Consider the following 27,981-nt stretch of genomic DNA (forward strand, 5'->3'; position numbering starts at 1 on the left):
TCCAGTTGTGCTCAAACTGACACTTGACTTTTGCTTTTTATTGAGAATTATGAGGTGCACACATTTGTAAAAAAAAACAAATATACCCTATACTACAAAGGGAAAGTCAAACTTTGATGTCATAAGGTATATCCCACTGTTTCCATTAGCATCTGCCTCATCAATTTGCCCTTGAAATTTTATCTGACCTGTGCTATGTTCCATCAGAAGGCAGAAGTTATTTTTTTCTAATTTTGGTATTAGCTACTCCAAGTTTATCAAGCTCAAAAAAGAGGAAGAGAAGCTTTAAATAAAAAGTATAGGGCTTCACTGTCAGTCATACTGAAAATCTCTGAGTCTCTGGGTTTACACAGTCTGTTCGTGTGTTTTTTATGCTTTTCTGTCCTTGGTGATAAATGTGTTGAATTTTAAATTAAGCACGAATTGAAAATTCCCATGTAAGCCAGAGAAGGTAAGAAACTAGACAAGCTCTTCTCCTTTATGAGAACAGGACTCTTGACAATTTCAGTCCCTGCCTCTACGGAAAAAGGGAGCCGGAAAGAACAGAGCCATGTCCACATGCAGAACGATCCCCACCCTGTTGTTTCATAGGGGAAGCTCGCCCCTGTCGAGAACTGGGATTTGAACTTTTAGATACTGCAGCTCTAGTTTGGAATGACTGTTTCCCGTCCTTCCCCTTTTCTGTATTGTGAAATATGTTTTAAAAATGTGGGGCAAATTCACACCTGGTGTAAAAAGTTGCAAGTCACTTACAGTAGGTCTGAATTTGACCCAGAGTTCAGTTTCAGGAAACGTAAAGTTTGGATATATCCTGCTAAGTAAATATTTATTCAAATAATTAGCTGTACTTCTCAGAGTGATTTCAGTCAGTCAAAATGGCACATCTCAAGCCTACAAAACCATTAAGTTTTCATACACAAGTACTACTTAGAAACTGGCTTTTAAAGATTAATTTACAAGAGGAAAGTAATAAGATCTTATTTTTCCCCACCAGATTGCTTTTGTTAGTTGGTCAGTGAGGGTTCCTTCCTTAATCAGTGCACTGGTTCAGTCCTTGCCAAAGAGGAGTTGTTTAGAGTCCTGCAATGCTGCCAGCCTCTGGAAAGGGAACATTCTCTCTCATTTCATTCTCATCTTTTCCATTTCTTCAGAACACACTCACTGCCACTTACTGTTTTGGCAGACCCCTCACTCAGATGTGCCACAATCAGCTGCGATCATACAGCATTGGCTCTTAGCGGCAGTACTCTCGTTCAATGCTCGCCATGAGCTCTTCTTCAGAGTAATCATACAATATTGGGGATTGTAGCTCGGGCTTCTTGTTGCTTCTGACTGGACACCTGCAGGATGAGACAACAACGTATCTTTACTGTAAAAGAAAAGTGAGTTGCCTCAGGCCCAGTAAGCCTTGTATCTCTAACAGAGGGAAAGAGAAACAGTAGTATTTGTGAGTGCAAAAGTCAAACCAAACCCACTTATCTTCCTGAACCATGGATTCTGTAATGGTAAATTATTTTCTGATATGAAAGACACATCATGCTCATTAGTGATTGTTGGGTAACAGAGATCTCTGAAACAAGCACGGAGAAGAAACCAGAATGATTTTCACTGGCATAATTGGAGATGGAATGTTTGCGGTATGTGTGCTAACACTTCTAGATTCAATCCTACCCTTTCCTGGCTGGGCTAGGAGGACTAGCAGAACAGTGGAGAGGTTTAGTTACCACAGACACAGTCAACTCTGCTAGGTAGGCCTATTTGACCACTCCACAGAGCAGACATCAGGCAGCACACACTTGAAGCTGTGGAAAGGTGGAGGGCAAACACCCTGGGCCTTAAGTCTTCCGTTCTTTTGAGTAGTCACAATCCTGCACTCCCTGTGTCCTCTAGCCCCAAGAAAGTGAAGGGGGACGGGGCCAGCTTTGACCCTACAGAACCTCCATCTTGCTAATAGTGTTTTAACAGCACAGGCATTACTAAATACAGAATTGCCTCCCCCAAACACTACATGTAGCATTATCCCAGCAATTCAGAGGCATGATTCCAGTGTCCCTACTGTCATGGGATGCCTCTGTGTGGACCACAGGCAGCACAGCGGAAATAACTTCTGCCATTCCTCTTTATCTGACTAGTGGCCTCAACCCTCTACCAGAGGGCAGGGAGCTCCCCAGCCCACTGTCTAGAAACAGGAACCTGCTTTAGCCCTGGAGTTGCAAAGGAGGCATGGGGCCCTGTCATCATAGGGTTGGTGTGCATGTGGTGGACTAAAATGACTACCAAAAATTGCATGATTTTGAACTCTTGGGGTCAGCAATAGTGGATTAATCAATACACCCTGTATTCAAATTCTTATTTTCACATTAGCACCCTCTGGGGCCTCAGGTCCATTTGCATCTGTGCCTCAGTTGCTTAGTTTGTCGATGAGGGACAGTAAGTACCTAGCCCCCAGCAGTGCTGTGAATGTTGTCATAGGTTTGTACAGTGATGTAAGAAGTGACTATTTCTGTGCCCCTAAATTGCTGCTCCTCCTGCACCACACATCACTACAAGGGTGAAATGGTTTAATCCACAAGAGACCGTCCTCAACAAGCTGACAGGAAATCTTCCAAGCTCTGAATTCGGCCAGTACTTCCCAGGAGGTATTGCTGGGCCCTGTGTTTCATCCAGTGACACTTGGGGTTTTGTGGGGCTTTCTTATAGCCCTGAAGTGGGTTTATATTTGGTACTTTGTCCAAAGCTCACTTTTTCACACCCAGCCTACATGGTACTTAGGGAGAGCAGTTTTCCGTATCAACTAGCCTGGCTCCAGCTACATTCCAGCAGATGAAACTTGCTTCCTAGTGGATAGAACAGGTGGTGTCCAATAGTAACTAAAGGATCGCTGCACTTATGGTGATTGTCCTTCTGTATTCGCCAAAGCCCTCACCCCCTGTGCTAAATAAATGCCCTCCCCAGAACCAGGCAGCCCACCTCACCCTGCTCTAACAATGCCCTCCCTGCCAGAGACTGGCACCCCCCAGCCTCCCCCTTGCTCTAACAATGCCCTCCCCCCACAGACCCAGGCACCCCCGCTCTGCCACTTTAACAATGCCCTTCCCCCTCCCCCAGAATCAGTTCCCCCCCAGTCGCCCCAGCTCTAACGATGCTCTTCCCCCCCCCCAAGAACCAGGCACCCCCAGCCTCCTCTCCCTGCCCCTGTGCAAACTGAATGCTGGTGACTCACCAGAGCCGCCACCTCAGGAGCTGCACCAGGGCAAGAGCCACAGGAGGAGCCACTGCTGCCATGCGCTTGTCCCACCAAGTTGTGGAGCGAGTGGGCGGAGGGCACTGCATGTGTGCAGCTTGGAGAGCTGCTTCTTGCTACACCTTGGTGTCCAGTTCGCCACATGTGGCAAGCATATTGGCCACCGTGGGGCTAGAAGTTTAAGCCCACAGAACTGCTGGTAAATCGAAGTTAATGGTATGAAGGCAGAGATGACAGGATTGCTGCCACTGCTAGCATCTTTTGGAGTGGAAAACAGAGGACCTCTCCCAGATGAAATCATATGATGGATACTTCAGATGCTAAAAAGTAAGAGGTGCATGGATCACACTGAACTGGAACTGCACTGAGGCCCCCTGAGAACTTGTCTCTAACAGAAGCTTCTACTAAATAAATACTTTTGTTTATAGATAGCTTTCATTGATAGCCCCAAGTTCTTCACTGTGTACAAAGATGCAGTTATGGAGTCTCCGAAAGGCACATACACCCAATGGCCGTCACAGTCCTGCAGTAATTGCTTTGGAGCAATTTGGCCCACAGCATTTCACTGATTGTACGTCAACCCTTAAAATACAAAACATTCTCATCTGTCTAGTTGTCCATCTGAGAAAGCTGCTAAGCTGCTCTAGCTGTGGAAATGTCAAGAGCTGCAGATGTCAAAAATGGTTTTATTTCTCTAACAGGCCCGCTGGCATGGCAGACAGGTCATGTGAATTTCTTACCTGAGAGGCTCTTCATTTTTTTCCCCCACAGTTTCTCCAACCACAAGTTTTAGTGGCAGCAAAAGCAAGTTAGTCTGCTGAGTTTTCCCTTCCGTTTCAACAGAGAGGACATGATTTATTTTTTCATATAGTAAGTAAGCCATGGGAGTAACCCGTAAAAGTGGTGTGCAGGACCCAATGACTTTGCAATAGAAAAGGGAAATGTAGAAATACGATTTAATGTCCACAATTCTGCTTTGTACTATCAGCAATAAGGGGGTTTTGTCAAGATCACTGCCTGCTTTGTGACCCTTGCCACGGTCCAGTGTGGAGTTGCTGGTCACTGCAGCAAAGGCATAACAGGAAATCTGGAATCAAAAAATTAATTTTTAAAGGAAGATGTATCCTTTTTCTGGGGATGAGAAAATAAAGAATAAATCATAAATGTTCCTTCATAAAGCAAATGTGACTGATGACTAAGGGCCATATCGATATCAAACTTCACCACCATCCTAGAAATTTAAGCTTCAGGAGTGGTCATAGATCATAGTAATTAGCAAAAGAAAAGACATATTGGGCCAGCTGATACATCCTGCTGCTAGGTCACAATACCCCAACACAAGGTGTCTAAAATACTAAACTTATTTAAATTTTTTAATTAAAACTAATATTAAAACGACAAAGATGCATGACAAAGTGGGCTCCACAGTGGATAACTGGATAAGCCCACAGAAGCTTATGTCCAAATAAATTAATTAGTCTTTAAGGAGCCACAGGACTCCCTGTTGTTTTCTTTTTAAAAATGTCGGTATGTGGGTTTGAATGCTATAACCCCTACTTGTCAAGGCAGTGGCCCAAGAGGTGTACGTCTCCAGCTTTTAAACCAAAGCACTGCTGAAGGCTGGATCCTATGCTCAAAGGGAATTGTGACATCCACCTTGTAGATCTTCTGTTCCTCGTTAGTGATAATGATGTGGCGTCACAGTTGCCTGTCTGTTCCAGGGACAGCGGCATCCACAGCAAACTTCCCTACAGGTATCAGGGTGGCTTTGACTAGATCTTGGCTGTCATTGTGTTGCTGCTGCCAGGCTCTGGAATGGGGCTTGCACCTCATAAGATGGAGAGTGTGTGTGTTTGTGTGTAGGGGGTGGGGTGGGGGGGTAATGTCTCATTGGCATAGGCACACTTTCTGCATCACTCGTCCTGATTCCAGTGGCAAACAGCTCTGATCAGCAAGATGAAGTTGAGTGGGGTCCTGTGTATGAATCTCTAGTCAGAAAATGGGATGAAACTATCTCCAGGAAGGAAGTGGTTGCTGGCCTCCTGCTTGCCCATCACTCTGAAGGCTTTGCCCTGGTCTGGTTTCCATCTTAGATCTTCCGCATATTGGCAATGGATGGCATCCTTCAGGGTCCTGTCCTGCATGGTTCTAGCTCTCAGAGTGATGACTTCATGCTTAACATTCTTGACTTGTGCCTCCAACATTCCCTGCTCCTGGGATTCTTTGTACCACATCCAGTGGCAGCCAATATGCTGCTCCAGCCATTGCCCAGCACTGTAGGCACAAGTCCAAAGTGAAGCAAAGTCTCTCTGTCTCTTCCAAAGTCACCTACTAAAGGGCCTCTTAGGTAGGTGGCAACACTTTGGTTGGAGAACATCCTGGGGATTCGCTTCCTGATGATGTCATGCACAGCACTCACTGTGATTTTCCCACCATGGCATCCAGGCACATCAGAAGGCGAAAGGCATTAGTGATCACCACAACATCCCACAGATATCTCATTCAGGGGACAATAGTGCTACCCTGCCTGCGTGAGATGCATGCCAGTTTCTTAGTGGCCTTCTGAGGAAGAAACATACACTTCTTCACTTCCTGCATTATGATGTTGTCTGATTGGATCTTTGCCAACATCTGTGATTGTCCTATACCAAATCAAACCTCCAGGACTATCTGTTCTCACAACACCCTTTATCATTTTGTAGCTGTGCCTCTGTCTGGATGGTGCAAGACAGCATCCAAAGTAACGTGACTACCTCTGTGAATTTCTCATCAGGAGAGAAGCAGCAAATAAGACTGCATCCTTTTTTAGCTTTTCTGATGTTCTCGTTTCTTCTTTTCATTCGTCCCCTTTGTTTATGGTTTTGACATTTCTTCAGCAACTGGCTTGATCAATGATAGCTCTAAATGAGTCCACATGGGGCTGATTCTTTTCTCAGGCACACCAATGTACAACCAAGGGTGACTCCACAAACCTACATTTATACCAGTGTGACAGAGTAGACTCTGGTCCAGAGATATATGAGCCAACTCTAGGAACAAAATGTTATTTACTGGACTTGACTTTTCCAAAAACTGAAATTCTGTGGACAGAATGATTAGTTCAATAGATGTTCCCATCGAGTTACTAATGCTATAGAAACAAAAAGCAGTCAAGTAGCACTTTAAAGACTAGCAAAATAGTTTATTAGGTGAGCTTTGGCAGGACAGACCCACTTCTTCAGACCATAGCCAGACCAGAACAGACTCAATATTTAAGACACAGAGAACCAAAAACAGTAAGCAAGGAGGACAAATCAGAAAAAGATAATCAAGGTGAGCAAATCAGAGAGTGGAGGGGTCGGGGGGGAGGTCAAGAATTATATTAAGCCAAGTATTCAGACGAACCCCTATAGTGACTTCGGCACATTAACACATGGTTTAAACCGGGACGGGAACTTTCTGAGTCACTATAGGGGCTCATCTGCATACTTGGCTTAATCTAATTCTTGACCTCCCCCACTGACCCCTCCACTCTCTGATTTGCTCACCTTGATTATCTTTTTCTGATTTGTCCTCCTTGCTTACTCTTTTTGGTTCTCTGTGCCTTAAATATTGAGTCTGGTCTGGTCTGGCTATGGTCTGAAGAAGTGGGTCTGTCCCACGAAAGCTCACCTAATAAACTATTTTGCTAGTCTTTGAAGTGCTACTTGACTGCTTTTTGTTTTGACAGTGTATAGACTAGCACGGCTTCCTCTCTGTTACTAATGCTATAGAGACTATAGTTCTGATTGTTATTTACACTAAGGTCCCTTTGCATAGCGTAAAGTAGGAATAAGTTTACATTTACTTCCACTTTAAACCCTCTTAAACTGGCAGAGCAAAGTGTAAATAGGATTAAGGTTCTGCTTCTTCATCAACTGGCTTCAGCTCACTTTCTCCTTTATCCAGATATCTTTCTAAATACTCGCCACGTTTTCCTTTGAGATTTTGAATTCTCCAGTGGTGATCCACTTTCTACTGCAGAATCTCAATTATTTCCTTTGAATTTCCAAGTGGCAGAAATAAGCAAGTTCCTCGTAGAGGCTGAAGATGGGGTGTGGATTAGCCAGCACCTATAGCTGATAGTGTTTCCTTTGGTAATCTTTTGACTCATGTGCTAGCATGATCTAGTTCACCAAAAGGCTCAGCAAGCCTTTCCAGACAAAACAGAACAACTGTAATCACAGTGCAAAGGCCAATGAGGGTGCTGGGAAATAACATCAGAAGAGTTTTGGGTTTTGTTTTTGACTGACAGTTCCTGCCTGCGTGACCATTCTTCCTAACCTCTGCACACCATTCTTGTCAGCTGTCAAGGTATTGGAGCTGATGAGAATCTTGCTCAGAAAATGGGATTCTTGCCCATGTTACTTTCCTATTGGCTCAAAAACAAAGTGTGCTGGCAGGGAGAAAGGACTGTGCCACCAGCGTGTGTGCTCCCATGCCAAAGGCCCTATCACATTCATAGCCATACATAATGCATAAAGAACTGTGAAAGCTGGTTTCCCCCTATGAAATCTGGTCTCTTCTGTGCTTTTACGGATAACAGTATTTCTGAAACTGGGGATACTGACCCAAAAGGCAGTTGCAGGAGGGTGACAAGGTTTTTGGGGGCAAGGGTCATGGTATTGCCACCCTTATGTCTTCTTTGCGTTCAGAGCTGGGTGGCCAGAAAGCAGCAGCTGGTGGCTGGGAGCCAGGCTCTGAATGTAGCACAGAAGTAAGATGGCAATACCATAACATACCATCCTTAATTCTGCACTGCTAATGGTGGAAGCTCTGCCTTCAGAGCTGGGGTCTTGCCCAGCAGCCACTGCTCTCCATCTGCCCAGTTCTGAAGGTGGTGCCACCACCAGCAGCTGCACAAAAGTAATACTACAACCTTCATACAATAAATTTGGGATTCCCCTCCAACTCCTTTTTGAGTCAGGACCCCTACAATTACAACACAGTTACATCTCAGATTTAAATAGCTGAAATAATGAAATTTATTATTTTAAAAATCCTACAACTGTGAAATTAACCAAAAAGGACCATGAATTTAGTAGAGCCCTATTCATATCACATCCATCAGTGATATCTCTTGTTATCAGGTCACTCAGCTTCATGGCCAAGATGTTCAGTCAGACTGACCTACAACTCCTTCTGGCAGGACAAGGCTCTTTAAAAGGCCACATGACTGATCTCCCTCCCTCTGCCCCCACAGTGTTCAAGACTGAAACTCGGTGCTGTACTCCCACTGAAGCCTGGCTTTTTCTTCTGCCTCCATTCCCCTTTCCTACAGCCCTCCAAAGCATCACATCGCAGGAGGCCTCCTCAGGTGTACCATAGAACGTGTGCAGGCAACCTCTCCATCCACCCCAGACCCCCCCTTCAGAGGTTCCCATTGCAGGGCCTTGTGCACCTCGGCAGGCAACAGGCTCACTTCCTGTGAGCTGGATACTTCACTCATTCATTTTGTTGGATCTACTGTGCAGGTGCTGGCTGGCGTTGGTGGCCTGTGATATAAAGAAGGTCAGATTAGATGACCTGGTGTCTTTCTGCCCTTAAACTCTCTGAGGCCGAGATCCCCGCTCTTTCAGAGCTGAGGTACTGGAGGGCCTGAGGTCTCTAGGAAGTAGCAGTGAGGGTACGTGGTCCAGAGGGACCTGTGGTGAGGGACAGAAGAAGCAAGAGCCTTCTCTACTTTAAGACACACAGTGGCTACGTCTACACGTGCCCCAAACTTCGAAATGGCCATGCAAATGGCCATTTCGAAGTTTACTAATGAAGCGCTGAAATGCATATTCAGCGCTTCATTAGCATGCGAGCGGCAGCGGCACTTCGAAATTGACTCCGCTTGCCGCCGCACGGCGCGTCCAGACGGGGCTCCTTTTCGAAAGGACCCCGCCTACTTCGAAGTCCCCTTATTCCCATCAGCTGATGGGAATAAGGGGACTTCGAAGTAGGCGGGGTCCTTTCGAAAAGGAGCCCCGTCTGGACGCGCCGTGCGGCGGCAAGCGGAGTCAATTTCGAAGTGCCGCTGCCGCTCGCATGCTAATGAAGCGCTGAATATGCATTTCAGCGCTTCATTAGTAAACTTCGAAATGGCCATTTGCATGGCCACTTTGAAGTTTGGGGCACGTGTAGACACGGCCAGTATGTGCTATTAAAGTGATTTGCTACTACCACACTCAGTGTGGAAGATGTAACAGGTGAAAGGAAGATGTGCCTTTCTGCCAAATGTCATGGTGACATGCTACTTACACACTGGCGGAGTTGTTGTTCTCTGGGTCCTGTGTGCTTCTTGTTAAGCAGGCCTTGGAAAGAATAAACAGAGCAGTGTTGTCATATTTGAAATGCAATGTTTGCAAATATATAGCTACCTTTGCATGTGAAGAGCCACACTGGCCCTGGCTTAGCTCTGCGCAAGCTCAGTAAAGGCAATCAAGGTGCCCAAGGTGTGAGAAATAAGCTTGTTGGCTTTTAGTTATAAAAGCCTCGCTAGGTCACCTTCAGCACCTAAGGAGATGGGGTGTCTTTGATCTCAGGATCTGAAACCATTAAACATTAATTAATTAAGCCTCCTAATTTGCACTGAGGAAAGTAATTATTGTAATTGAGGGTAGTGATGTAATTAAGGAAAAAATTAAAAGAAAGCTGCCTTGTTTCCTCTCATCTCACTATTCTGAACAAGTCCCTGAGGAGAAGCACCTCCTGCCTCATAAAAACTGAGAATCACTCCTACAACTATCACTTGTGAGTACAGTTTTGTTGCTGTGCCTCTAGCTGGCAGTGCTGGTACCAACTGTCTCACTGAGATCTGACTAAATTTGTGACCCTGAAATCGTATCCCAGACCCAACCTTCATTTTCTGTCGAAGGAGGAAACTTTACTTACACTAACATTCACAAGTAGCAATTTAGAAGCACAATGGATGCAAGTGAAGGGAAATCCCATTTACAAACATTTTTTCTCATTATTGTCCAGTGCTAGTTAACAGACATTTTGGGGACGTTACTGCAAAGAGTGAAAGGAACAGAGGAGCTGTGTCTCCATGTTTCTTTGAAAGGGGCACGCAAATGTGGCAGTTTAAAAATGCAAATAAGGTGCAGATTTGCATATTCAGCACCTCATTTGCAAAACAGTGGCCACTTGCGTTCTGAAAGTTCTGCTTTCGAAGCGCAAAACAGCCAGGTAGACGGGGTTCCTTTGAAAGGAAGACCCTCTTTTGAAAGCACCCTTCTTCCTGAAAAAAATTAGGAAGAAGGGTGCTTTTGAAAGCTGGCCTTCCTTTCAAAGGAACCCCAGCTACATGGCTGTTTTGCATTTTGGAAGGAGCACTTTTGGAACATGTGTGCTTACCATTATGCAAATGAGGCACTGAATATGCAAACCTACACCTTATTTGCATTTTCAAACTGCGGCATTTGCACTCTCCTTTTGAAAGGGAGGGGCCAGTGTAGACGCAACCAGGGTGGAACTAAGTGTAACACACACCCCTAATGGACATTGTTCACTGTCCCTTTCAATGGCACTTAGACCACTTATAGAGGGAAAGTCTGAGGCTCCTTTACATTCTTAGTTGAGAGGCATCTGGCTTTCGGCTCAAACTGCAGAAGCTCCTGCACTAAGCTCCGGAGGTCCCAGATTTAAGTCCGCCTGTGGGCAGTTACACAAGCAACGCAGGAGGACACCCTCTGCAGTGCTGCAGTAATACAGTGCATCTCCATGTTTATATTTTGAAAGCAGAAGCACTGTCTTCCATGTTCCCAGCTCTGCAGAGTTGTTACAGTGCATACGTTTCACAGGGTGTGCAGGAGGAAAGCTGCCTCAAGTGCTCAGGGTTTCCATGACAGAAGAGAAATGGGTGTGGCAGAGTTTCCCATTTTCAGTTCATGTTTTCTTTAATTAGTGAGGGACGGGAGCTCCGCCTTCCACAGGAAACATACAAGGAAGGACAAAGTGGAAGAAACCTCTGCAAGGTTCCCACTTGTTCTGTGGGGAGCAGGGCTTGCTTCCTGTGGAACAGGTGTGGGGCCAGCGCCTACGTTCTGGGCCCCAGGCGTCTGCCTGGATCCTGGGAGAGTCAAACCAGCCACGCTGAGACAGAAGTTCAGGAGTAGGAGAGTGTGGAGTGCTGAGGCACCCTCAGGTTTTGGGCCCAGTGTCTCCAGTGCTGGCTGCATCAGAGTCCCAGCCACCAGCCTGTGCCTGGGAGCCACAGAGTCCTGGCTGCCACCCAGTGTTAATGGGCGTTGGGGCCCCAGATGCCATCCCTGAGGTCCCAGAGGCTCTGCTGCTGGTCCGAGCTGCCAGCTGCAGTTGTAGCCCCAGCCTGGAGCAGTGAGAGGTGAAGACAGGGAAAGAGGAGGGTGTGACTCAGTGCTCCCACCCTAAATATTATCCCAGTGGTACTGAGCAGAGACCCTCTTCCTCTGAGCTGCCCAGGGTTCTAATGATCCTTCCCTAGGTACTGTTATTATTACATCAGTGCATTGGGTTTCCAGAACTAGTTGCTGCTCCTTGCACCATGTCACAGGAGATGGGGGAAGGCAATGAAATACTGGGCTGTAGCATCCTTCTGGGGGGATCTCTGCACGGCTGGCAAGTGGGACAATGAATACCCTCCTTAACTGGCCTGCCCCTATCCTGCTCACCCACTACCTGTTCTTTATCCCCAGGCAGATCTCTGGGGTTCACCAAACCACTGCCACACAGCTCTCTGACCCTCTACTGTTTCACGAGGGCCCTCTCCATGTACAAATCTGCATGGAGAGACCCTCTCATGCCAGGCCCCAAGTTCCCAGCATTCAAGAACATTTAAATCCTGGGGTTTATCAACGCACCGTGGTTGAGGCCAGCCAAATGTGAAAGTAGTTAAAAATCACTCAGGCATGATCAGGCCCAGGGGCTGTTTAGGCCCAATGACACTGATTTGTAATAAAGCGAAGATTCAGCAGCCTCCCCAGATGTGCTCTGCTGCAGAGAACAATGCCAAGGCCAGTGTTTTCCTTTTCCTCTTTCTCCCCTCGATCTCTCCTGTCTTTTTACTCTCACAGGAGGGTGAGTGGCTTCCAATAACAGTCTCACCCAGCCAGGACGATTTGAACATTTAATTTACATTTTTGAAACGATGGTACTGGATTGGCCAACCCTGACCTCCCACCCCAGGACTGACAGAGTCAGAGGAAGGGTCCAACTCCAATGACAGGGCCAAACCTGTGTGAGGTAAAAAGGCTTTGGCCCCAGCTTTCATTTTCTTTGCAGGAACATGAAAAAAAAAAAATGGAAAAGGAAAGAGAAAAGGATTTCCTTGGAAAAATGACAGCGCAAAGGACCAGAATTACAGCACAACACAAAAGCCTCCTGCCCAGGTTACAGCCTGTGAGTCAGCTGTGCTTTGCTTCTTCAGGCCAAGCTAGCTTGAGAAATGACTTAATGGGGTGCAGCCTTACTGTGCCTATGCTGCGTGTGCCTGCAGCTCAGGGAGGCATAGTTCAGCTAACTTTAGGCCTGGGCTGCACCTAAAATGTTAGGTGGCTTAGCTGCATCTCTAGGGCCGTGGAAATGTTCATGCCCTGTGCAGTATAGGGTGACTCACCCCCTCTGAAGATGCAGCTAGGTCAAATGCCTTCCACTGGCCCACCCACCGCCGCTCAAGGGACTGGAGTTATTACAGTGTGGAACAAGACTTTTTGTCTCTGTAGGAAGCATCTACACTGTGCCACTGCAACACTTGTAGTATTGTATACCCGTAGGGCTTGTTTACACAGTGTTTTGGGTTTTCTTTTTCCAACTCCCTTCCCCCACCAACGTGTTCACACTGCCAAGTAGGATAATTGGAGACGAGAGCTTTTCCCTCGAAATAATTACTCCAGCACTGCAAATGACTTTCACAGCTTCCTGCCCCTTGACGGTTGAAAAGGCATGTGTGCGAGCAAAGCACAGCCATTACCAGCTCATGTGAAAGCTCCTTTCACAATGCTGGAGCTTTGAACTGTGGCTGTAAATGAGAACTCTCCATTTCCCGATGCAGTGGCTTTGGGACTATGATTTTCCAACATTACTTATTTAGACATCAGAATGTTGAAATAAGTAACATTGGAAAAAACCTGCCGAGTAGACATAACTCTCTTACTCTAGCTAGGTTACTTGAACCATGAACCTACACAAGCCTGGGCTGTACAAACCCCCATCCAGAAGTCTGGGTAATTTACTTACTAGACTAACCCACACTGAAGCGGGCACTGCCACAACTGCTCCAACACCCAGCCTAGACAGAGTATCCGTGCTGGCCTTATATCTATTTGAACTACACTCGCACTGTGAAGACAGTGTAGTAATGCATGATCTTAGTCACCTGTTTTATTCCAGCCCAGGTACCGTACTGCTTTGCACCAAGTGAACTAAACTGAGCTCAATCCCAATTTGGTTAGATTTGTGCAACCCCTGTGGAGATATCCATATCTCAGAGAACTGGAAGGGACCTTGAGAGGTCATTGAGTTTGTGCAGGTGGAGGCAGTTCATTTGCACATAGCTGGAAAGGGATTGCACTGACTTCACTACAGCTGTAAGAGAAAAAAAAAAGCCTGTGCAGACAAATGGTAATGACCTCCTCAATGCTGGGATGGACGCGTGGTCCATGTGACTTTGCAAATCCTTGTCGTCTCTCTTTTACAGCTGTCTACAAGGTAGACAATTGCATGCTGGTGGCTTTGGTGACAGGGGTAGTGGTCCATTAGCAACCAGGGGCCATGTTTTTAAAGGTCTTTAGGTGCCTAAACCTGCAGCTTAGTACATAAAGACCTTTAAAAAGCTAGGCCCCAGCTTCTTTCACATGGACCACCAGAAAAGTTCAACTTTTTTTTTCTTTTACAATATAGTTTGTCCTGAGACTTCCTAGACTGACACAAAGCTGTTGCACAAGTCAGCAAGAGGTCCAGCCGTGGGGTTGTGTGGAGACATTGAGAATTTGCTCTGGTAATTTGGCACCAGGCCACACATTCTATGGAGGAAAAGAGAAACCTGTTCCCCACGACTCTCCAAAGGGATGAGGTATTGGTGGGAATGGTGTGAGGAGCCACCTGGCATTCAGGTGCTGACATTTGTTTTTGCCAGTAGCTTCTCCTCTCTGTTTCCTTCTCTTTCCTTCCCCGCTCCCACCTCTCATGTGAGCAGCAAGTGGGGCCTTGGGTGGAAGAGGTCACATGGGGTGAGACCTGAGGGCAGAGCATGTGCAAGGCCTCTGGTGGAAGAGGCTGACTGGGAGCCAGGACTTGGCAGAGCATGGGCAGAGCCTTTTCATGGGGTTACTGCAGGGGATGCCAGGGCCACAGTCCAGGCACCCAGGCCAATGAAAGATTAATCTGACCCTACCAGTGTTGAGCACCTCCTCTGTTTTATTTTTCTATTAATTTTTTCGCTGCTGGGTGTTTAAGCCTGGAGCACACATAGAGTTGGCATGTATGGTCTGACAGGATTCTGTGTCTCAGAGGGGAGAACCAGAGTTCACCTTAAGAATTGCAATGGCATCCAGTCCGCCCAGTGCATCTGGTTGAGAAAGTTGGCAACCTTCCCCTTCCTGTCACTGCTGCTGAAGAACATAGCATCTTCACATGCAGGCAATTCACCTTAGAGACCAAGGGCCATGGCCTCCTGCTTAAGTCCAAGTGCCAGGCAGAGGGAGGAAGACAGTTTGCCAATGGGGTGCTTAGCATTACATCATCCCCTCTGCTACAAAGGACCAGAAGAGCACACAAAGCATGGGCAGCACTGTTCATGAATGGGGAACAAAAGGGCCTTTTTTAGAAAGACAGCATCCCCTGCAGTAACCCTGTGAGAAGGCAGTCTGCTCTCTCAGGCTGAATCCCTCCCTCAGGTGGACAGAGTGGCTGCAGTTCCTGGCACAAGCAGGCATGAATCTCTCCTCTGGTTGTTGAACTGCTACCAGCACATCATTCCAATGACAGTGAATGGGAATACATACTTGTAAGGGCATTTGAGTCTGCTATTAGCTCTGGGAGAATGTAGCCAATATTCCCAGCCTCCAACACTTTTCTAGGATGCAGAATGCTGGATGTTTTAAGGAGTGCATAAAATGAGGGACAGGCCCACTGGGGGGGGGCATGAAATTTTGTAAGGGAGTGCAGCACAATCTGCTGGGTCTCAGGCTCATCCATCTCATTGCAAATATTGAACTGTGTTACGGTTTTAATGTCTGTGTATTCACATTTATATACTGATTAATAAAAGTTTTATATTCTACATACTTATTATATATGCTGAAAAGGTTGTGGGTTTTTTTTCATATGAACATAACCAAAATTTCAGTCATTTTGGATTACATTAGACAGGTGGGGCCAGTGGGGACTGCTAATTGCAAAGGCGACAAATGGGGCCTTGTGGATAAGTTTGCTCACCCCTGGTTTAAAGTATAGAACAGACTTCCTTCCCCTGAGGCTAACTCCTCCACACTGTATGTGTTATGTGGGCAGAAGAGAGAATTAATTAGTCACCAAGACTGTCTCAGGTTAGTGAAAACTGTTTCACAACGTAAAATAAGCACCTACCTTCTTTCTGTAAAAAAGAAGTACCAGTAGTGGTACTTGTTTCCCAAGAGAAATGTGTCTTAGGATATGTAGGCATCTACGCCTACGTATCTACTGCTCATGCATCTGACAAAGAATGTCTTTGCCCACGAAAGCTTATGCTCCAAACTATCTGTTGGTCTCTGAGGTGCCACAGGACTTCTTGTTGTTTTTGAAGATACAGACTAACTCGGCTACCTCTCTCATGCTGCTGTGTAATCTACTGCCTCCAGAAAAAACTGGGAAACTGAAGCGAGAGGAAGGTAAAGTACACCATCTACCTACACTTCTGCCTGCTCTTAGTTCTTCCCAGATGGGCAAGATAACGTGGCCAGAGTGACCAGGAGAAAGAGGTGATCTTAGCAGCAGTTCAAATTATACTGCATATTGAGATGTTCCATTAAGCACAGCATGCAATAGACATAGGCAGAAATCTAACTCCATCCAGATGTGCTCCTGTTAGTTGTATTTTGTATGGTGAATGTGCAGCAGGTTACTTACATTTATGTTTTAAGTGAGTTAATGTGAGTTAAGACTTGAATACAAGTGGATGTCTGCCCTGCAGTTAAATAAATACTTACTGGGTTGTTTGGTGCCTTTCCTATTACAGTGAAATTAAAAGTTAAATGATGTCAGCATCTCATGATGCAGCGTTCAGCCATCCTCAGCCCAACCACAGAGCCTCATCCTTGTTTTCTTTCCATTTTGTTTCCAGGTTAGGAAGAAAGTTTTGGCACATGGTGCTGAGTTTGGCGAGGACACAAATCCTTAGAACTTGGTGGATCAGTGAAACTGCTCTGAAGACAGCATCATTACTGCAGGGTGAATTTGGCCTAGTATGTTACTACATGTGACATTGCAGAATGGAATCCCAGGCAACAAGGAGAGCACTCAAGCCTGGAAAGGGGCACATCTCACCAGTCTGCAGAAGCATCCTGTGGCCAGTCCAAGAGTGTTAGGACAGATGCTTGGCAAAGGCTCTGCTTTGGAAATGAAGACCAATATGGGGAGCCCCCAGAGGACCCTTCCTCTAAAACATCTGAGATCTGAATGTTTTTCTGGTAAACATCCTCCTCCCCACTCTTCTTTTTTTTTTTTTTTTGCTTTAGATCTGCAATCCTTTATGGGACAGAAGCAGCTAAGTGAACCAAATTCATTGTAAAGACCAGAAAGTGATGTTGGTAGAAAAAACACCTCTGTGTCACAGTGGCGATTCTGTTCAGTTACGTCTGTGTGAGCACAGCACAGCTTTGCTGGGATAACATTAGCTCTTTGAAAGCAGCATTCTTTTTTTTTAAGATAACAAGGCAATTAGCAATTTGCTCATCCATTGGCCAAACACCAAACTTGTGTTAAAGCTAGTGGCTTGTGATCTCCAAAAACAAAAAGTAAAACATTCAGCGTGGGATCATTGAGCTCCAACCCTGGATATTAACTAAGGGAGTTGCACAGTTGGAAAAAAAATTTGTTTGGATTTTCCATAATTCCCCCTGCTGTAGCCAGAAGTTGATGGAATTACAGATGTTAGAGCTGGAAAAGATCTATTTGTTAGGTCATCTGGTTCATCTCCGTGCCAAGACAGGAATGTTCCCTGCATGTGTTTTCTAGTCTTTCAGTCATGGAATGAGTGACTTGACTTGAGGGCACTTTTGACCATTAACAATAATTTTTAAATGTTGGAAATGATGTTTAAGAGTGTTGAATAAAATACGTTTATTTCCATTCTAAAAAGTACTTTAACACGTAAAGGAGCACACTTCAGTGCCAATGTAATACTATAAAAAGTGGGTGTTTGTGTGTCGATGTGCATACATGTGTGAACTGAAAAGAGGCTCTTTGGATTCAGTGGTGTCAGATGGCAGAACAAGGAGTGATGGTTTGAAGTTGAAGAGGGAGAGGTGTAGGTTAGATATTAGGAAAAACTACTTCACCAGGCGGGTGGTGAAGCATTGGAATGTGTTGCCTACAGAGGTGGTGGATTCTCCGCCCCTTGAGGTTTTTAAGTCCCAGCTTGACAAGGTCCTGACTGGGATGACTTAGTGGGGTTTGATCCTGCTTGAAGCAGGAGGCTGGACTAGATGACCTCCCGAGGTACCTTCCAGCCCTGTGATTCTGTGATTATCCATATGAAATACAGAGCATAAGTAAGATTTAGCTAACCAGCCACAAGGTGACACTGTTTCACATAAATCTGCTGAAAGGCATTTCTCTGGTTGTAAAAAGCATACTCTACTTTTCTGACTAAATCAGGTGTTTAAAAGTACATTACAATCCATTGAGCTATGTCTGCTAAATATTGTCTATACCAGTGCCTACAACCTGCAGCTCCGGAGCCACAGGTGGCTTTTTAAGGGCTTTGTGGCTCCTGACACTATAATTGCAAAGTTAAAAACAAAACAAAACAAAACAAGACCCCACAACCCTCCTGATTATTTTCAATAAACAGTGAATACGGAAAAGCCCAACAATGAACAACTCATCTAAATAGCAAATAATATGTGATCGTGAAATGTTGGATAACTCGCCCTTTAATATGTGCAGTGTATTGTGGGATATGATATTGTGTCTATGTTTTGATCATGTTGCTAATAAAGCCTTTATTTTGAAAAGGAAAAGCAAGCTTGTGGCATTCCTGCTGTGAAGGGCAACATGCATTTAAGAAAGAAAATTGAAATTAAACATGAAGCGTAATTAGCATAATTAAACTAGGTTCGGGAGTGAAAGTCAGGAAGACAGTGAGTGGTACAAACACACAGGTAAAGTGTGAGGAAACAGAATATGTAAAAAGTTTGTGAACATCCTGCAGTAAACATGTATTGCATTACGAATCATTGTGTGTGCGCTGTCCTTAAAATAGGGGTTACAAAAAGTATGATTTGGTGTTATTTATTAAGGACCGTCTCATATTCACATGCACTGCAGCTCTTGAATTACTGAGTTTTTTAGCAAATTCAAAAAAAAAGGCTCTTCTTGCTATTTTGGTTGTTGACTCCTCCTCTATACCATTCATTATGCCATCCCATGTGCTGGAATGTACTGTAATCACTTTATGTCACTATGGAGTGCAGGCTATAACAGTGCAAGGAAAGCCACTAAAAAGAGTTGCTTATACATTCTTCCAGGTAAGAAGCCAAAAGCGTGATGAATAAGGCAATGGCATCACAGTCTTTTCTGGTTTTCCTAGATAGCTGCCACCATGGACTGTACTATGGCAGCCTTTCTAAAACCACAAATATTCTTTCTGAGACAGAAAAACAAGTGTGCTCGCTCAGGCTCTAGATGGGTGAGTGAGTGGGTGGCTGAAATTAAATGGATGTTTAAAAAGGAATGGTGACTGCTGGCAGCATGATCTGGGTGTCCCAAAAGCGTAGGAATCAGGAGATTTGGGTTTGATTCCTATGGCTACTGCTAGCCTCAGTCTTCCTAGCTATATAATCAGAATCCTACCATATGTGTGAGAACAGCTTTGAAATTTCACATGAAAATACTTGGCATTCCAGGTTGCAAAGGAAAAAAAAACCCCTGACTTAAATGGTGAGTTAATGCTCTTTGCAAAGCCCCTGTAATTGTTCTTTTATGTCTTCAAATGATTCGGGAGGGGATGAGAATGCTTTTGTCAGTTGTGCTAGCTCAACTGAGTTAGATTAACATAATTGAAAACCCGTCTTGCTACCCTTGCAGACACAGCCTGACACATTTGAAATCATGGTAGCTGATCATGCACTCTAGGGCCGTGTCTACACGTGCTCCAAACTTCGAAATGGCCATGCAAATGGCCATTTCGAAGTTTACTAATGAAGCGCTGAAATGCATATTCAGAGCTTCATTAGCATGCGGGCGGCAGCGGCACTTCGAAATTGACGCGCCTTGCCGCCACACGTCTCGTCCAGACGGGGCTCCTTTTCGAAAGGACCCCGCCTACTTCGAAGTCCCCTTATTCCCATCAGCTCATGGGAATAAGAGGACTTCGAAGTAGGCGGGGCCCTTTCGAAAAGGAGCCCCGTCTGGATGCGCCGCGCGGCGGCAAGGCGCGTCAATTTCGAAGTGTGACTGCTGCCCGCATGCTAATGAAGCGCTGAATATGCATTTCAGCGCTTCATTAGTAAACTTCGAAATGGCCATTTGCGTGGCCATTTCGAAGTTTGGGGCACGTGTAGATGTAGGTTCCCCATTACTCCAAGCCAGTGGTGCACAAGCCTCTGCCCTGGGTGCCTCCCTCCAACCTATTGGGTTGTTTTGTGTGCTCCTCACTTACTACCAAATGTATGCAAGTGTTCAGTTTGAGCTACAGTAAACTCTCTTTTAACCAGTATTTGAGCTGCAGGAAGAACTGGCACCAGGCACCATCCCGGTGTCTAGGCCTCCTGCTCTGGGGACTGTGCTGCTCACAGCCACCTCCCCATCCCAACCCTCTCCTGCCCATTGGTCACTCGGGGAGCAGAATCCAGCCACTGCCTAGGGAGTGGTGTGTGCCCAGTGGCCCCTGGCGCTGGGGTGCCCATGAGCTGGCGGCCCAGGACAAGGCAGCCCTGCCAAGGGGAGGTGCTCTATCATCTGGGTGCAGCAGGCTGCTCAGGCTGGTGCTGGGCTCTGGAGACTCCAGGAATGTTCCCAAGCATGTGGCCATGCTGAAACCGGAGGCAGCTGAAAGCAGCGCACTGATATCAGGGGAGGCAAAGAGCCCCACCATTCGGGGCAGCTGCGACAGGAGCAGGACTGGCATGGCAAGGCCCCACCAAGGACCCCCCAGGAGTCGGAGGTGCTGTGAAAGAGAAGGGCAGCCCAGCCATGCAGCTGGTGGTGGGAGGAGCTGCCGCCCACCATGAGGTGGAGAAGAAGGAGCTGAGCAGATATGCATCAGCCCTCTTCAAGTCTGCTTTTGTGCCACTCCAGTAGCACAAAGCAGGACTAAAGGTTTTCTGGAGTAGACAGCTGAGGATTCTACTTTTATATGAGACTCTTCTAATCAGTGTAGTTATCCCTGCACCCACTTCCCCGAGCTCCAGTAGAGGGGGGTTACAGAAGAGCTGAGCTGAGTCAAGGAGAAGTACAAAAGTTCCCTGCAGGAAGGCACAGAGCCATGGTGGGGACTGGGGAAGACACCACTCTGCCATCTGGCACATTTGAATACCTGGCAAGCTCCCAGTCCCAGGGGTGCCAGATATCAAAGAGTTTACTGTAATACAGATGTGTCTGGGGGACAGACTGTGCCATTCTCTCCTACCCTGATTACTGCCTTACTTTCCAAAGTGTCCTCATCACGAGTTAGACTCGAGGATCAGAATCTTGCCTAGTGCGAGTCCATAGGGAGCCTGAAGTACTGCTTTAAGAGGTATGAACTGACCCTGATTCATCTCAGTGTGGTGCTACCTCTGAAGCCCACATATTAATATTCTTCATTACTTTTTAAGTGAAATATTCAATTGACATGAATTGCCACTAGGGCACAATATCAGAAATTATAGAAGTAATAGCAAAATAAATGAAAAAGACAATTGGTGAATAACAAATACATTTACAATATACCTTATGTGATACTGTTTGTGAAAGAGAAATATTGGCAAATGTGAGTCGGAGAAGGCAGAAAATTACTGTGTTTGATCACTAAATCCTGTAAGGAGTTTCAGCAGGAGCTTGTAGAAGGCTAAAAACAGTGTGTGGCATCACATATCACACAGCATATGCTGTATCCACCTTGACCCAATTAGATGCATTAAGAGATGTCTGCTTCAGACATATTTCTTCATTTCTTGTACCGGTATTGATTTGTCAGTTCAGCATTTTCGTAATACCTGCTCTTATAGATTGACTTTCTTTTGGTTTATTTTTATAAAAAAGTAACCCTGTTTATTACCTGTCATGACTTACAGTTGTTTGCCTATTTATTATGTTACAATAAAAATGTACAGAATATTAAAAATGTAGTTTCTTAAAAAATAACCCTACACTTAACTGTCAAATTTCAACTGAGCTGTCTTATTTTTAAAAACACCATCACCAATCTTTGGGTAATGTGCAGATGAAAAATGTGGAGCCTCTAGCTCTCTAGCCTTTATTAGGGTAAAGATTAAAGAGTGAAGTCAGTGGGATTGCTCATGATTGAGAATTGTTCATGTGAATAAAGGTTCTAGGATCAAGCTTTCATTTTAAAATTGAATAGTAACAGAGAGGAAGCCGTGCTAGTCTATACACTATCAAAACAAAAAGCAGTCAAGTAGCACTTTGAAGACTAGCAAAATAGTTTATTGGGTGAGCTTTCGTGGGACAGACCCACTTCTTCAGACCATAGCCAGACCAGAACAGACTCAATATTTAAGACACAGAGAACCAAAAACAGTAAGCAAGGAGGACAAATCAGAAAAAGATAATCAAGGTGAGCAAATCAGAGAGTGGAGGGGTGGGGGGGAAGCTCAATCTAATTCTTGACCTTCCCCCCCACCCCTCCACTCTCTGATTTGCTCACCTTGATTATCTTTTTCTGATTTGTCCTCCTTGCTTACTGTTTTTGGTTCTCTGTGCCTTAAATATTGAGTCTGTTCTGGTCTGGCTATGGCATTTTAAAATTGAGTGTGTTCGGGTTATCAGAGCAAGGAAAAGATATTAAACCTCTATTTTTTCCCCCATTTTCAGAATCCATGGTGACTAAACAAAGCTTATTTTCAGGGTTTTCCTTTCTTTTTTTTAAAATGTGTCCGTTCTGACTTTTCACAAAATAATTACTCTGTTAGGAAATGTGGATCAAAGTTATAATTATCCCTTGGATAAAAAGAAGAGTTTTATAATAGAAAGACTAATATAATCTTAAAACAAGCCTGTCAGTCTTTAAGCTCTATTTAGCTTAACCTAAAGTTATTAGGTGTTTGATGGGGGAAAGTTCTCCAAATTCTCAATATTTGTTAGTTTAAAAAAATAGTATCAGGTCATTCCCCAAAAAATTGTAGTCCCTCCTGCAGCAGCATTTAACAAACACATCCTGTTCCTGGTGACTTTGGCATCATAATAAGGAGGAGATACAGAAGCTGAAGTTAATGTTGTCTTTATTGGACAGGAAGAAAACCCTGTTTATGTTACCTCTGTTTACAAGAAATTCAGTTGTTGCTGAATAGGAAAAAGACTGAGGGATTTTTTTTTCCAGATGTTACTGCAGTGCATTTGCAAACATTAAAAAGTACTGCAGTTATTTATATTTTCAGGTTCCAAACTACTGCTTACTGAACAAAGGAAAAATATAAGCTGTACTTTATGTTTTATGTAATGACCCTGGGATACTTCTGCAAGGAATTAATCGAAGGAAGTAAAAAAACATTAATGGAGCACAGAAACCTGAGACTGGCATGAGCCATTCATGATTATATTTCCTATAAAAGTGATAAGGAATTCAGAGAAGAGCAACAGAAATGATACAGGGAACGATTTATCAGGAAAGATTTAAAAAAAAAAAACGACTGCTGTAGTTTGGCAAACCGATGGCTATATTACAATAGACTTTTCCAATGTACGTGGGACGGGGCCTGAGCTGAGAACCAGCTGGGAAAACAGTACTTAGATACAAGTGCTCACCCTTCCACAAGTTTGGCTGAGGGGTATAAACACCTAAGCCAGATGGGCAAGGAGTAACTGGATGAAATTAAAAGAAAGGGACAAATAAGCAACACAATTCTCCCCAGAAAGGGGAGAACCCTATAGACTGGAGGGCTGATCTAAAGAAATCAGTGAACGTTATAGAAATTAGTTCTGCACTGCACTCAGGGAGCTAGGCTGGCTGGGATGCCCCTCCCAAGGAGATGGGCTAGCTGGGACTCCCAGAAGGGATCAGATAGCTGGAGACCTGCAAGGGAAATGAGTCAGCTGAGTTACAGGGGACATCCCAACAGGGTCCCGCTGGCTGGATCCCAGGGCACTGGGGTAGAGTAGGAGTCCAAGTGGGAGATGGGCTAGGTGGACACTCAGGGATGGGAGCAATAGGGCTGACTGGATTCCAAAGGCCTGAGTTACTGAGGCCTGAGTTACTAGCCTGCTACAAGGGTGGGCTAGGCTGGCTGGAATCTTCACCCTTGAGGTCCCAAGTGGGCAGGCAGGCCGGCTTCCCCCCAGGCAATGGGCGAGAGTGGGAATGGGGGGAGGGTTGGGCTGACAGGGTCCCAGGGAGATGGGTCAGCTGGGGATGGGTTACGTGGGTCTCAGGGGAAATGGACTTGCAGTATTCCAAGGTCATGAGTACCAGGGCCTCTGATGTGTGTATACAGGATGGGAGAAGGCACAGGGGACAGCTGCCTCAAAGCCCAGTGATTTAAAGAGCCCTTTAAATTGTTGCCAGAGCCCAGGGGTGAGATGTGATCTGGCCCACCCTGAGGGCTGGTGGCAGGAGGTGTGGCACAGTCTGGGCAGCACTCAAGGCTGGTTGTCCCTAGCCCCGTCCCTTCCACCAGAGGCCACACCCCTTCCGGGGGCCCCAGACCCGAGCCCTCCCCACATTGCCCAGGGCTCAGCAAAGTCTGTCACCAGCCCTGCCAAGAGCAATGGGTTGGGGGAAAAGGAAGTGGGGAACTTGGGCTGGCTGGGAATAGGATGTCTGGATCCCAGGACCATGGATTGAATGGCATGGGGCTGGGGGCAGGGGTTAGCGAGTCCTAGTGTGATGGGACCCCAGGGGGACAGGCTTGCTGGGTTCCAGAGCAATGGGCACCCAGGACTGGGCTGGATGGGGCCTGGGACAGGCTGGCTGGCTCCAGTGGTGCTGGAACTAGGGGTTCCGAGCCTGGCCTGACGTTGTCATAACAAACACCAAAACCAAATACTAAACCCCACCGATAGCATCCCCACTACAAAAACCGTTCCAGCGCTGCTGCCTGGACCCTGGGGTGATGGGACAGGGGGACTGGCTCTCTGAGGCTCCAGGGGGATGGGCCCCTTGTGTGTTTGTGAGCTGGCTGGATCCCGGGGTGATGGGCCCAGGGTGGGGGAACAGGCTGGCTGGGAGTCAGGGAGGGGGACGACAGGCTGGGGCCCTAGGGGAAAAGGGAACTGGGGCCAGGCTGACAGGATCTCAGTGGGATGAACCGTTTGTGGGACGGGCTGGCTGGGACACAGGGTGGGGGGAAAACCGGATGGCGCTCTGGGGGGAGGGTATGGGGGCCCGGGAGCCAGGCTGACAGGATCACAGAGTGATGGGCCCAGGGCAGGGGGAACAGGCTGGCTTGATCCCAAGGCCTTGGGCTGCCGGGAGATGGGCTGGCTGCGACCTGGGGAGAGGGAAGCGGGTACTGGGCCAGACTGACAGGATCCTAGGGCCATGGGGCTCCGCTGGGGCGGGACGGGCTGGCTGGATCCCAAGGCGATGGGGCTCAGGGAGATGGGCTGGGTGGGTCCCAGGGCCGTGCTGCTGGTGGGCGGGGGACGGGCTGGGTAGATCCTAGGGCCATGGGGCCCCTCCAGGGTGGGACGGGCTGGCTGGATCCCAGGGCCACCTCGCTGCTGGCCCCAGTCCGCTCCCGCCGCCGCGGGTAAGCGGGTGTCACTTACCGCCTGGTCCCCTCCGGCGGCCCCGCTGGCCTGGCCGCTCCCTTCTGCTGCTACCAACCTTGGGTCCCGGCCGGGGCCGGTCCAGCAGTTCCCGGCGGGTCCGCGGTGGGGCGGGCCCCGGGCCGCAGGGAGCAGCGCGTCCGGCTCCTGGCACTCGGCCAGCACCTCCTCCAGCAGCTCCCAGTCCGAGGCCTCCGCCTCCGGCCGCCGCAGGCTGCTGGGCAGCTCGGCGGCAGCATCCCTGGGCTGCTCGCCCGGCCCGCTGGGGGCGCTGCTGCTCCTGCCCCCTGCGGGCCCATCCGCGCCGGGGCTGCAGCCCCGCTTCCTCCTGCTCCGGCTGCTGGCGCTGCCCATGCTGCGGGGGGCGCTGTCCGCCGCGCCTCCTAACGGGGCGCCGCGCCTGGCTGGGATTCCACTGCCCGGCTGCGGCCGCCGGCTCCGGGCATGCCGGCTGTGCTGCTGGGCCGGGGCCCGTCTCCACTCCCGGCCCCCAAGCACTTGCTCGGGAAGTGAAGCGACTGCGAAGCCCAAGAATTTACCCTCGAGAAGGAACCAGGCGGGTGTAACCTCGCCGTGACTGCCCGTGCGTGCGTGTGAACGTGGAGCCTGTTCAAAAGCAGCCTGAGGGAAACAAGCTTAAAAAAGGAAATACCAGGAAGCAGAGCTCACAACTTCGGGCCGCTGTCGGTGGAAACCAGGACAAATCAAATCAACTTTCTTTTTGTGTGCGTGTGTGTGAGAGCCTGGACTGTAAAGTGGAAGGAGAGAAGAACTCAAAGCCTCAAAGCAAAAACTTCAGATTCAAACCTCGGCTTACTCCAGAGCCATCCAGCCCTTTCCCCTTCAGCTTTCCCAGTACAGCGTTTTCAGATTCTCTCATGCTTTCTAATTTAATTCCTTTAAGGGCAAGACTGCAGTAAAGCTATTTATACAGCATATTTGTACTCTTGCGCATAACTGGTCAGCTTAATTGCAGAGTAATTATAGATTTTGGACAACAGAAAAGGACTGTGCTCCGTCAAAATTGCCCTTCCTAAAATGTGAATCAGGTAGTTACTAAAAAGCCAAACAAGCTGAGAAAATAAGACCATTCAGTAAGTTGTGAAGATAATTTCAGCTTACTCCAGAACCACAGAGGTTCCTATAGACAACCTCCCAACCTAAGAACGATTCTCACCAGCAATCACAGGCTACACCACATATCCTGGAACTTTTCCTTGAATCAAACCCCTCCACCAACTTTGTCCACATATTTATCCTGGGGATACCATGGCTAGACCTAACCATGATAGTTACAAGATCAACAGCACTTTCTCGTGCATGTCCAGCAACATTATATATCTGGTTGTGTGCCAACAATGCCCTGCCACTATGTACATTGGACAGACTGGGCAAAAACTTTGCCAAAGAACACATGGACACAAAGCAGACATCAAGAAACTCCATACACATAAACTGGCCAGTGAACACTTCAGTGGAGTGGGCCATTCTGTTAAAGACCTGAGAATTTGTGTCCTGGAGCAAAAAGAATTTAAAAACAGATTAGAGTGAGAAATTTGTGAGTTGGAATGCATATTCAAATTTGGCACATTAATCCACAGTATGACCAGACACATCAATTACCTCATGCATTACAAGGACTGGTTCCCTTCCTTTGGTGCTTGTAATTATCTCAGGCAGGACAATTAACATCCCCCCACATCTCACCCCCTTCCTTCAGTTCCCTGTATTTGATTTGTCAGTTTTTATTGCAAAAAAATTTTTTTTGGCCCTCTGTACTTAAAAATGTCAGTCTGTATTGGAAATGAGATAGATCTGATGAAATGGGTCTGTCCCAGGAAAGCTCATCACTGAATAAATCACTTTGTTAGTCTTTAAAGTGCTACATTTCTGCTGTTTTGTTTTGTTGGAGTACAGACTAACATGTCTGCCTCTCTGCTACTTATCATGAAAATACTGTATAAATTACAGCTCAAAATATGCATTGATCCTTGATTCACATTTCTTCTGGGGACAATATATTGCTTCATATTATCCCCTTTTATATTATGTGCTGTAGTTCACACCCCAGATGCAGCAGAGGTGGCCGAAACCTCATACTTTGGTTTCATGTGGCTGTTCTAGATCTCCAGATCTAAAGTATACAGGCTAATCATAGGAATACTTTTTAAGCCTGGAAAACCCTACGAAACTGACCAACACAGAAAATGATTTTCAATGGCAGCTCTCTTGAGCTACGTCTACACGTGAAGCCTACATCGAAGTAGCTTATTTCGATGAATAACGTCTACACGTCCTCCAGGGCTGGCAACGTCGACGTTCAACATCGATGTTGCGCAGCACCACATCGAAATAGGCGCTGCGAGGGAACGTCTACACGCCAAAGTAGCACACATCAAAATAAGGGTGCCAGGCACAGCTGCAGACAGGGTCACAGGGCGGACTCAACAGCAAGCCGCTCCCTTAAAGGGCCCCTCCCAGACACAGTTGCACTAAACAACACAAGATCCACAGAGCCGACAACTGGTTGCAGACCCTGTGCATGCAGCATGGATCCCCAGCTGCAGCAGCAGCAGCCAGAAGCCCTGGGCTAAGGGCTGCTGCACACGGTGACCACAGAGCCCCGCAGG

At 46.8% G+C, this 27,981-nt stretch overlaps 1 protein-coding gene across 2 annotated transcripts; it reads right to left on the reverse strand.

The window, feature by feature from the left end:
* CYS1 (cystin 1) lies at positions 1-27,166 on the reverse strand. Of its 2 annotated transcripts, XM_074991261.1 has the most exons (3): positions 25,352-27,140; positions 9,506-9,558; positions 1-1,340 (listed from the first exon to the last, which is right to left on the reverse strand). In XM_074991261.1, the coding sequence occupies exons 1-3, from the start codon at positions 25,703-25,705 to the stop codon at positions 1,235-1,237; spliced, it is 513 nt and encodes a 170-aa protein (XP_074847362.1). In that variant the 5' UTR covers positions 25,706-27,140; the 3' UTR covers positions 1-1,234. The 2 variants fall into 2 exon arrangements, with proteins under 2 accessions (XP_074847362.1, XP_074847363.1); XM_074991262.1 differs by lacking the exon at positions 9,506-9,558 and having other exon boundaries at positions 25,352-27,166.
* Positions 27,167-27,981: the final 815 nt, after the last annotated feature.

The sequence above is a fragment of the Carettochelys insculpta genome, chromosome 3 (genome assembly GCF_033958435.1).
Source record: "Carettochelys insculpta isolate YL-2023 chromosome 3, ASM3395843v1, whole genome shotgun sequence".
In the NCBI taxonomy this organism is placed as follows: domain Eukaryota; kingdom Metazoa; phylum Chordata; order Testudines; family Carettochelyidae; genus Carettochelys; species Carettochelys insculpta.